Here is a 12,500-nt window from a genome sequence, read left to right as displayed (position 1 = left end):
GGGGCACGGGATGGGGTTCAGTGATACCCCGTGGGCTTAATCTCCACTCAAGGAAGCTATCAGTTTTAAGGGTTTCTTTTTTTTTTTTTTATTCCGCCCACGCTACTTCGACAGATTTCATTTACTGAAATTAATCTCTCTCTCTCTCTCTCTCTCTCTCTCTCTCTCTCTCTCTCTCTCTCTCTCTCTCTCTCTCTCTCTCTCTATATATATATATATATATATATATATATATATATATATATATATATAAAATCCATCAGAAGGTGAGTGAATACCGGGACTTTGAACAAGTTCTTCCGTAGTTTATTCTATATTTTCAAGTTCACACTGAATACAAAAGACATTGACAGAGTCTTATATACAGAAACCAAAGGGGGGGAGGGTAACAGTTTGTTAATCTGGGCAGCACGTTCCTTAAACAAAAAAAGACAGGGACAAAGAATCAAGGGATAATCCAGGGTGGAGATTAACATTCCTGGTGGAAGTAGCTTCAATAAACACAGTCTCCAGCCAATCCCTTTTCCGGTGGTCGTTGACCCTGTAGATCAGTGGTTCTCAACCTTTTTATTACCACGCCCCCTCTAAGTGCTGGTCCTTCCCCTCCACGCCCCTTGCATCTATGAGTAAAATTCCCTCCCAGATTTAAAGGAAAATAAAAAAAAGAGAAAGAAGGAGTTTGAGGACAGGGAAGAAGGTAAATAATTACAAAATATGGTAAACCTAGCGAGTCTAACAGAGTGGTAGACTATAGGAAACTAACGTTATAAGGCAACACGTTTGCATATTTTTTACAAACTTCTGAATATTAGTTCTACTCTTGTTAAGAAAATAACGAATATAATTCTAGAATTTTTAATTTTCCCAGGCCTCGCGCCTCCTGAAATTGCTGATCAGGGGGTCGTTGAGAACCACTGTTGTAGATTATCGTATGGCCTGTTTTTGGCTTAAGACAGGCCATACGATGAATTGGGATAAGTCAGCGATAATCTACAAGGTCAACGACCATCGGAAAAGGAATTGGCTAGAGACTGTGTTTGTTGAAGTGACATCCGAGTAATTGTGACATCCAAATAAGTGTCTTCCAAATTAGTGTGACATCCAAATAGGTGTGACATCCAAATTAGTGTGACATCCAAATTAATGCAACATCCAAATTAATGCAACATCCAAATTAATGCGACATCCAAATTAGTGACATCCAAATAAATGTGACATCCAAGTTAGTGCGACATCCAAATTAGTGTGACACCCAAATTAATGCGACATCCAAATAAGTGCGACATCCAAATTAATGCGACATCCATATTAGTGTGACATCCAAATTAGTGTGACATCCATATTAGTGTGACATCCAAATTAGTGTAACATCCAAATTAATGCGACATCCATATTAGTGTGACATCCAAATTAGTGTGACATCCAAATTAGTGACATCCAAATTAGTGTGACATCCAAAATAGTGTGACATAGCCGATTACAGGCGATGGGCAATTACCTGTATGTTACCTCCTCGAACGTCACCCTCACCAGCGCCACCTTTCCATTCCATAAAAACTGCAATGGTGCACTACATAATATGAGGGGGGAAATAGCAGGGGGTCACCTCTCCCCATCCGGTAATCTTTCCATTACATAAAAACAGTAACGGCGCATTGCATACTTTTTAAAGGCGTCGCTTTTGTTGTGTAAGTTATCAACTTTGGGAATAACAAGTGGATAATAGACAATACGAGACGGGCAAATAGCTGTGTTATTTCCTCAAATGGAAAAACTTCGTCTTTTCCTGGAGAATAGCTTTCTAGGAACGGGGGCAGTACAATCTCTCTCTCTCTCTCTCTCTCTCTCTCTCTCTCTCTCTCTCTCTCTCTCTCTCTCTCTTCGCGTGACGTTAATTAACCTTTCGACGTTGAAGTCAAAACCGTGCATGATGATTTAACAAATCGACGCCTGGGGCCACAGTCGTGGGGAAGCGATAATGCATAAGAAAAACTTAACATGATTATAACGAGATATGCTAGGTAACTGAAATGAATTACATTCAACAACCTAAATGGTTAAACAACATTCAGTCTGATGAAGAAACACGAGGAAACAGTGATATCAATGAAAACATATTAATAAAAAAAAAGTCTTCTCATTTCCCTCACAAACAAATAAACACGTCATTTGGATTCAATATCATAGAGTTGACGTATTTCAACGACGACAAAATTACTTTGTCAAAACATTTCCCGAGCTGAGCTTTAAATAGAGAATAAATAAATAAATAAGTAAATAAATAAATAAATAAATAAATAAATAAATAAATAAAAGGGGTGGACAGGAAAGAAGTCAACACTGATAAACTTCCTTTTCCCGTCAGATTCATTCTTCCTCCGGGGAGCATGAACTAGCTCGCCCCTTCCGAGGAATCCTATAACACTGTTAATAACGGGACTTTTGAGGAAATGATAAAGTCTCCCCCCTTCCAAACAGGTGGGATTTTTTCCCCCAACTTCTCCTCCCTTTTTAATGGCCTTTCGGCGCCCATTCCGCCCCTGAAGGCTTTGAAGGGGATGGAGCCGTGGCCAGTTCCCATAATGAAAGCTACTGCCACTGCCCCACCAAAAAAAAAAAAACAAAAACACACACACACACACGCTGCCCCTTTATTTACCTAATTGACAGGTCGTGTAGGCCGCCCTCAAGCGGCTCTTGTACACCCATTTTTTTCTCTCCCCTCCTAATTTTTTTCTTCTTCTTTCAAAAAGCACAATGGGCGGGAAGTCAGACAACACACAGAAACCCACGTGCTTCTGTAGCACTTGAAGTGAATTTAATATTTATAAGAATTTATTCTCTGGGGCGTTTGTGTGGGCGTGCGCTACGGAACCTTTTATTCAATTCATAGGAGCAAGATCTGATTTTGGTACCTTCTGAAGTAGCACTTTTTTTTTTGGGGGTGTAAGTTTAATTGTTATATCAGTCGCAGCGCAATTCAGTTTGGTAATCTTTTCAGACGAGTCTCTTCATAAAACTTTATGCCACACCCGTGTTTCTGTCAAAAAATCGCTGATATCTACGATTAAGCAATCATAGAGAAATATTATCTGTGCATAGTGAGTTTTCATGTCTTTCATAATATTTGTCATACTGGGCGGTATCAAACTGATAAAAATCATATTATGGGACCAGGGAATATTCAGGAGAGGGTCAGAGATCTACGCTGCATTTCCATAAGTCACCACTGACAGGATTAACTTAGGGGAAAACTCGCCTTGAAATTAAATTACAAGGCAAAGCCGCCATTAAAACAGCCATAACTTATATTGAGGAAAAATATAATTGTTAAAAATCTTATTAATCTCTACTGATAAATTGTAAAAACTAAATGACATAAAGATCATATATATATATATATATATATATATATATATATATATATATATATATATATATATAATAAAACCCGAGTTGATCTTGTTTGTCCACCCTGGGTGATGGCAGGGTAGGCAGGGGGTCGGGAGGGTAAGGGAGACATGACACATCCACCCTCCTGCAAACCTATTTGTCCGTCCTGGTGGGGCTGGGTAGGTAGGGGATCGGGAGTGTAGGGGAGACAAGACACATCCACCCTCCACATGCAAACCTGTTTGTTCGCCCCGTTGGGGCCGGGGTAGGTAGGGGAGACAAAGATTCATTATTTTATGCCACCCTTTTTTGTAAACAAACATTTATACTAAGAAGAAAGCCTACTGAGAAAATTCTCTTTTTCTAACATTGAGGCCTAAGGGAGCAACTGTGCCTGTATTTTACAGCTTGGCATACACCTGAAATAAGTCAGATAACTAAAATCCACAAACCTAAGCAATTTGCTAATTGGTTCTTCATACTGAAGTTCCCACAAGATGAAGCGCGCGCGCACACACACACAAACGGCAATGAGTACTGTCTAAGCAAACTCCTTACTAAAAAACAAAAAGTCCTTAAAAAATCTCTTTTGAATAAAAAAACTGAATTACAAAAAACCCCATTGCAAGCATAAAAACCTTTGCAATAACGGAACGACCAAATCGCTCAAATGGCAGCCATAGCCAATAATCATCACGAAATTCTAAATGTTTGGCAACATCGCTTAGGCAACATATACAACGAATGACGTCACCCCAATATCAAAATACCAGAGTGAAAACTGGAAATTCCTTTTCAAATATGTTTAAGCCATTTCTCAAAATAAAATACAAAACCCTCAAAATAAAAATAAAAATAAACACAAGTCAAATACGACACCTAACATCAATATCTAAAAAATAAAAAAAAAAACAATACACCGGCCGAAGGGTATGTATGGGATTCAAACATTCAAACATTACTCGATTAGAAAATCTCTCTCTCTCTCTCTCTCTCTCTCTCTCTCTCTCTCTCTCTCTCTCTCTCTCACCTCGTGTGCTCTTGGGGCTTATCACTCAAAATTTCTTAGTAAAATGATGAGTTTTTTTTAGGAGCCTTAGCAATGGCCTTGGTAGACTGGTCATTGTTCATTTCCAGAACTCTCTCTCTCTCTCTCTCTCTCTCTCTCTCTCTCTCTCTAACCCGTAAACCAATTAAATTTTGTTACTACAGCCGTGTAACGCCCGGAGGGAGAGGGCCCCCCCCCAACACCAGCAGGAACATAGTCGTTCACCCTTGTAACATAGCAACGCATAAAACCTTGATCCCACACTATAAAGGAAATTGAGGAATACAAGTCCTCTGAAACGACCCATACCAAAAGAAAGGAAAGGGCTATGAGGCATAAAAGATGTTTTCGAACTGTACATACATGCATACATACATACATACATGAATATTTATAAATGTATGAGTATATATATATATTATATATATACTCATAATTCACTAGCAATTCCACAATCACGATGCTTACTTTCCGGAAACAATCTAGAAAATACAGTAAAAGAAACGCCTTCATTTAAAAGTATATATATATATATATATATATATATATATATATATATATATATATATATATATATATATATATATATATTCTGGGGCAACATTCAACAAAATACAATTCAAGAAACGTCCTTCATAAAAAGAAAAAGTACAGGTAGACCAACTGTCCCGGTAAAAAAAAAAATTACAAGCGGGTTATTACATAGTTGACTGGGAAATAAGAAAACAGGTTAAAGCAAGATGAGGGTCCATACGTTACTTATATGTGTGTTTGTGTATGTGCATGTGTGTGTATGTGTATATGAGTGTAATCCCCTCTCAAATGACCAGTATCGATAACCGTTATCAATTCAAAACAAAATGGAAGGATGTCATTACCTAAAGATATATTTTCATTAGTTGCTTTTGCTTTGCAGCAATCAGCACTGGGATGAAATAAAATTACAATACATCGTGACATAATCACTTCTAATTGCAAAGACTTCCCTACTTAAACGGGGTTCCGTTCCAATATTGAAAATTATAAAACAAACTTTTATTTTTTCTAATAAGACGCCGAATGTCCAATTCTATGTGTGGAAGGTGAAGCTGAAAAGTTAATTACTGGATTTTCACGTAACATTAAAGAGAAAATATGAATGGCTATATGGAAAAAAGCGACAGAAAACTAAGTTTCAAGAATGTACAAAATATGAGAAAATGGCCCTTGGATAAACATACTGTCCAGGCTTCATGGTATATAAAAAAAGCGACAAACGGCCTTCGTGACAAGCATCGCCATTTTATAGGTCACGTCAACGGGAGCATCGTTTTTTGAGAAATTAGAGAACACGAGGTCGTACATTAAATAAAATATAGATGATCGGAATGCAAGTGGTTAAGAACTATACAAACACACACACACATCACATATATATATATATATATATATATATATATATATATATATATATATATATATATAGAGAGAGAGAGAGAGAGAGAGAGAGAGAGAGAGAGAGAGAGAGAGAGAGAGAGAGAGAGAGTTCAGCAAATGGTCAAAGACTAAGCTACCAAGTCCCTTGGTAAGGCTCTTAATAAAAATCATCCATTTACTAACACAACCTTCGAGTGATAAGCCACTATTGAAGTCCCCAAAAGCACATTAGGTACCAAAGGGAGAGAGAGAGAGAGAGAGAGAGAGAGAGAGAGAGAGAGAGAGAGAGAGAGAGATGCTAAACGCCCGAGCACCTTCAAGCTCACATAATGGGGGAGATAACTTTGGCTTTCCACCAATGTGTCTTCAAAGAGGTAGATAATTATATAATTACCTGCAAGACAGTCCTGTCGTTAGAGTCGATAATCCCAAACAAGATGCGTAGCAAAATGAGCCCAGGTAACCTCTCATTCCCCTCCACCTCCTCCTTCCCCCCAACCCCACCCATCCTCCCCAAACCCACCACACCCAGACAATATCCAATTACGCACCAGTTACTCTTTTAAAGAAGTTAGGATTCCATTTAAGTTCTATTTACAAAGGTCTCCCATTAAATCTCGACCTGGCCAGGGAACTCTCGAACTTGAAAGAGACCGCTCAAGAACCCTACTTGGTCTACCAACCCCCCCTCTAGGTAACCCCACCCCTTTACCAGCATCTCTCAGACACCCCTCTCCTCCCAAACCCAACCCACCCTCCACACAAGCGCATCTCTTACTGCCTGCTTTCATCTACCCGTAAAAACAGGCCATAATTAAACGTAATGGCGGTCGTGGTGTTTTCAAAGCACATTGCAGAGCAACGCTCCTTTGAGCGCCGAATGTATGCAAGCGAGGGATTAATAACACGATTGCATTCGGAGGCATAAATTCGCTATAAAAGCTCCTCGCTATTTACGAGTCGCTTCAGTTTATGGTGCCACCCACTACCGCTTCTGGAGTCACACGTCGCCGAAAATTCCTGCTCCCCCCTTCCCCCACCCCTTTAAATAAGTGGGGCAGGGAGCGAATCGAGGGGGAAAATTCGTCCACTCAAGTAACAAAAGGCTTTCGGCTTTAATCTGCATAAATTGAATTTAATGATTTAGGCTAATTCGGGAGCTCCGACACTTGATTCGAATCTGTATTTGGTTTTCTTTCTATTAAAACATTTTTTTTTCTTTTGCTCTTTTCACATCTCGTATGATTAATGACTTTTAGCAGCAATGTTTAATCTACGGGGAGAAAAATTACGTACATGAATTCAGCTTGTGTCATACATTGGAGAGAGAGAGAGAGAGAGAGAGAGAGAGAGAGAGAGAGAGAGAGAGAGAGAGAGAGAGAGAGAGAGAGAGAGAGAGAGAGAGAGAGATTTCCAGTAATACAATTTACAATTTTTCTTCCGATCAAGCACACTAAGCAAGCTTCTTTATTTATGTATAAATGTTTATATATACACCCTACGCACAAATTTTAACTCAGTACTTGTGAAGACTTAACCTACCCCAGACCACTGACAAACAAAATCCCACAAACAATTAGGAAACAATATGCATCAGGAAGAGATGAAAAAAGGCCTGGTCCCTCTAAAAGGATTTGTCCGAATTTTCCCCTTAGAGATAAAAGAAGTGAAATTGATTACTTTTTTTTGTGGGGGGGAAACTTTCCAAGCCTTTGACGTTTATCTGAATTATTTTTCTTGTTTTTCAACACCGAACCATTTAAAAAAATTAAGACACATTAGATCAAGCTTCGGACATAATTGCACCAAAACATTATCAAAGCAAAATGAGAAGCTAATTCAAGAAACTAAAATCTACCGTCATCATTTTCATATTAAGAACTGTGCAATGTTGACGAACACGATAAGAAGAAGAATTTACATAAACGTCAAAGACTTTGAAATTTAAAAAAAAAAATTAATTTCATCCCGTTTATTTCTATGGGGGAAAATTGCCATGTTATTGTCTTTTGTCGTGGTATTGAGCTCGCCTTAACAAGGAATAAGGAATAGCAAGAAAGTAAGTATAAATACAAGGGAACAACGAGTGAGGTTAGGTTCCCTTATCTAAGCGAGGCCTGAAAGATGGAAAAAAATCTGGATGATAGGAATGGTTTAGATGTCTTTATCTCGACCAAGTTCCAGGGATAAAAGACAGTGGATAAAATCAGTATGGAGTTAGAGTCTCTCATCCAGACAAGCCTTGAGGGATAAACACTCAAACATGAGGAAGAAGAAAGATAGAAATCGGCTGAACGCCTCGAAAAAACAAATCTTGTCTTGAACGCGACATCAAGCCCAGTTAAACAAATGAGCATACACAACCGCGATGGCGCTGTTCACGTCTCTGCGCTAATGAACAAGAGAAACAACCAAAAATATTAGCATCTCTGCACGATACGCTAATTACAGTTTAATTAATTCTTTTGTCTCTTTGATGGGTTGTAGATACAGACCCGGCAAAACCTTTCGGCCGGAGAGAGCAGAGAAAATAATGTGTACAGCGAAATGAGGTTTCATCCGGGGCTGGTCTCCCCGATGCTACGTTTCCATTTATGAAAATGATTCTTTCTTTCTTTCTCTCTCTCTCTCTCTCTCTCTCTCTCTCTCTCTCTCTGAACACCATGACAGTGGCAGTCAGTGTCGCATTTTACTTCGGAACGTTAGCAACACTGAAATGAAAACAGAAGTTATACACGATATATATATATATATATATATATATATATATATATATATAATAATATATATATATATATATATATATAAACAGTCTTGGTTTCAACGGAATAAATGTGACAAGTAATATTTCAACATTTACAGTTACCACTTTATGTTACCTTTATTCTACTTGCAATAATTTCAACTGCTCAGTTTCGCTGTTATTTTTAAATTTCAGTCAAATAGCAAGTTCTTTCTACTAATTACCTACAAATAATAGCAAGTTCTTTCTACTAATTACCTACAAATAATAAACTCTAAAACTTATAAAAGTGATGAATGAGAACAGAACTTACGAAGATTAAACAATAATTATTAATCGAAGGCACACCATTAACTGGCATTGATGAATAAAGAAAAACAAAGTTGTGGATTTAACGTGCAATATCAGTTTTAAATATAATTCCTAATATCAGTATCGTCCAGTAGCTAGCCTTCCTAAATTAATAATGAGTAGGCAGTGGGTTAATCTTTTGTCTTTTATCAGATATTAGACGTAAACACTCAGTAACTTCATACCTAATCTTTTTTTAAACATACGTCAGTCCATATTCCCCTCCACGAACTTTTTCCGACTGTAATCATGAAGATCATTTGGTACGATGAAAATCGTCTCTGGCGCCTTGACGCAGTATTCAATCAAATGCTGTGCGATTTCATTCTGTACCAAAGTTTCAATTTAACTTTTTTAAATACAGTCGGTTAGCCCACGTTACAGACTCGATCATTTGACTGGCTTCCTCATAATAGTAAGTTCTCATTATTTTTTTTTGTTTGAAAACAACCTCTAAATAAGCATTATTAACGAATGCCCAGCAGCTGTTTATCTTGAAGCGTGCCTAATGAATGCTAAATATCGAAAACATTTTCAAGAAAGGAATAAATTCTGAGCAGTTTTAAAGTCCATTTCTTGATATGCTGAATATGGTCATAACATTTTTAAAGGACTCTTGAGTGTGTGTGTGTGTGTTTGTTAACTAAACTCAAAAATTTTAGGTGACCAAATTAAATACACGCAATATCCAAGAAGCGAATGCAATGAAAACGAAAACAAAAATAAACCAAAACTCACCCTCTTTCTGAAAAAAAAAAAAAATTATCACAAAATTCCACAAGGGAAAAGATGAGAGAGAGAGAGAGAGAGAGAGAGAGAGAGAGAGAGAGAGAGAGAGCAGACTCTCATTCAAGTTGAAGTCTTGGCTTAAACTCATCAATTCTGTTATTATGAAACTGACCTGAAACTCGAACTTGGGGAACTGATCGACTGTGTTGACGTCCGTTTTGGGCGCCGAGATGGGCTGGCAAGTCCTCGAAGGGATCACCTGACCCCCGCCGGAGCCTAGGTCGCCCCCGTCCCCGGGGGACGACCCATCGCTCTGCCTCTCAGCCCGCCTGTCAGCCGCCGACCCAGCGCCCCTTAGGGAATCGGCCTGGGGCTTCTCCTTGAGGCCCTGAGGAGTGGCCGCGGCTGAGGAGTAGTAGTAGACATACACGAGGGCGCAGACAGCCAGGAGGCCCAGGAAGGACAGCCTCAGCCACCCACGACGGGGCACCATCTTCACCATGCTGACTGGATCGCTCGACGATGACGTCACTTTGACGATGGTTGGGGGAGCGACTTTTTCAAAGGCGAGAGAGGGGGGAGAGAGAGAGAGAGACAGACACTCGAGTGGCCAACTGCGACGCCGCCGCTGGACTTTCAATGAAAAGAAGGGGGGAGCACTGGCGTTGCGTTCACCAAATCTTTTCGATGCCTTCGGAAGCGAATGAAATAACTTCTAGCAATCCGCACACGTTCTTGGTATCGGCAGCAGTGCTTCGGAATAAGGAATCGCTAAAAAAATAGAGGAAATTTTTCATCCGATGCCTGCTGACAAAGGACCTTACTTCATGGGCTGCACAACACTTGCTTCTTTTTTTCTCCTCCTTCTACAGGACATCAATAGTTCATACACAAAGGTTGAGTTTTAACACTGAAGCCCTTTTGTGTTCCTTCCTCAGACACCAATACGTCTGATGTTACTCAAAATCGATGCGGCACATCAAAAGATGGGAGAAGAAAGCCGATGACACGGAAAAGAAGGCGAGAGAGAGAGAGAGAGGGAGGAAGAGGGAGGGAGGGAGAGAGAAAAGACGATGAACAGGAGGAGCAGGAGTGGAGGAGGGGATCTAGGAGCGCTCTCCAAAAGTCAAAAGGGCGTGGGAATTTTCGGACTCATCCAGGAGGAGGGGGGAGGAGGAGGAGGAGAATGAGGAGGAGGAGGAGGAGGAGGAGGAAGGGGAAGCCTCCTTCCACTAGAGTGACTGACAAGCTCGATCGGCGTCACTTTGTTATCTCCGGTCTACCGTCACTTTACGAGCGACGGAAAGTGCCTCTTCTTTGCCGCTTGGCCAAACTTCCCTTTTATCCTCTTACACTTTTTATTTCTTTCCCTTTTCTCCCTCGACGACTTCGACGCCGCTGAAAAACTCAGAGCGAGAGAGAGAGAGAGAGACAGAGACAGAGATATAAAGACTTCACACTGACGCAGATATTTTCCCGGTTCGGCGAAGTTCGCTCTTCTCTATTAAAAGTCTAATTGCACTGACCGAATGCTTTACACACCTTCCAGTCACTTGCAATGTCTACGTCTAATTTATTTAAATACCAAAGAATATAATACGAAAATATCACTTTATATATTTATATATATTTCTAAGTTCAAACTAAGAGACTACAAAATAACACTTACGATTATCTTTTCAAAAAAGTTCGAAAACAGCAACCACTGTGATACAAAATAATAACTTTTTCTCTCTCTTGCACTTTTGCACTAACAAAATAACCCTAGTTTTGAAGGAAACACGATTCAGAATCTTCGATGGCGGCAGATCACAATTGGAAATAAAAAAGCTCTCTCTTGTGTTTTCATTTCTCAAGTCACTTGGCTACCTGGGTTGGTGAACAACAGCTCTCCCGAGGGTGAACTTCTGGGTCTCTTCCTGATTAACTAATGCCTTGCACATACACGTCGATGAAAAACGATCAGAAAGCACTTCACGCACGCACAACTAATATTCAGCGGCAGCCAAACTTTATACTTATTTATTCTCTTAAGAAAAATCTCCTCGATTTGGTTTGCATATCACAGATACTGAGGACATATCTTTGGGACGAGGAGACCAAACGGATGAGCTGTAATAAAGATAATACTATCTAGGCCATTATATCTCTCACTCTTCTCCCCTTCTTGCATCGATATATCTTCGTATTCCTATGGTTATAATATATATATACACAAGAATCTACGTTTATATAAACCAGACCGAAGAAAGTAAATTTCTATGTATTAGACTAAATATAGATTTATATATTTATATATATGCATCAATCAATCAACATTGAATAGGATAATAAAAACCAGTGCTAGTCTAACAATAACATCGAAATGTTCTAACTCGTGTAGGCCATTCAACTTGAGCTCAGTCACGCCACCACAAGAACACTGACACCACGATGGATTATCATTTCCTTTTTCCTGATTCTTCACGAGGACGAAGATCTTCTTCGGCCGTCATGCGGGTGTGACTTCAAGAGCGAGCAGACAGAACGAAGGTGAGATAATACTGTGTTTCCATTACGTAAACAATACTTCCATGGAAAAGAAACCTCGGTGAACGGTAATTTAGGACAATTTTATATATTCACTCGCGAGGCGCTCAACAGTACTGGCTTTCAACGGAACACTAAGAGCCCAATTTCTGTTACACTTATTCGCCGCTTGCCGATGACGACTGGCCACTTTCTCCGGGCGGCGGGAAATCTGCACAGCAGGTGTCGATGTCGAGTCAAAAGAGGGTCGATTGAACCTGGCTGAGTGCGTGTGTTTACTTTGAGGATGGG

At 39.6% G+C, this 12,500-nt stretch overlaps 1 protein-coding gene across 2 annotated transcripts in view; it reads right to left on the bottom strand.

The window, feature by feature from the left end:
* Nucleotides 1–12,500, bottom strand: part of alpha-Man-IIb (alpha-Mannosidase class II b) — a 1,038,654-nt gene that overhangs the window by 444,684 nt on the left and 581,470 nt on the right. For both annotated transcript variants that reach the window (XM_067093152.1, XM_067093153.1), the window contains one exon: nucleotides 9,853–12,500. This exon is cut by the window's right edge and continues 309 nt beyond it. In XM_067093152.1, the coding sequence (XP_066949253.1) occupies nucleotides 9,853–10,182 (330 nt within the window). In that variant the 5' untranslated portion in view covers nucleotides 10,183–12,500. The remainder of the gene's footprint in view (nucleotides 1–9,852) is intronic.

Source organism: Macrobrachium rosenbergii, chromosome 49 (genome assembly GCF_040412425.1).
Source record: "Macrobrachium rosenbergii isolate ZJJX-2024 chromosome 49, ASM4041242v1, whole genome shotgun sequence".
Taxonomy (NCBI): domain Eukaryota; kingdom Metazoa; phylum Arthropoda; class Malacostraca; order Decapoda; family Palaemonidae; genus Macrobrachium; species Macrobrachium rosenbergii.
This window is presented reverse-complemented; position numbering and strand designations above follow the sequence as displayed.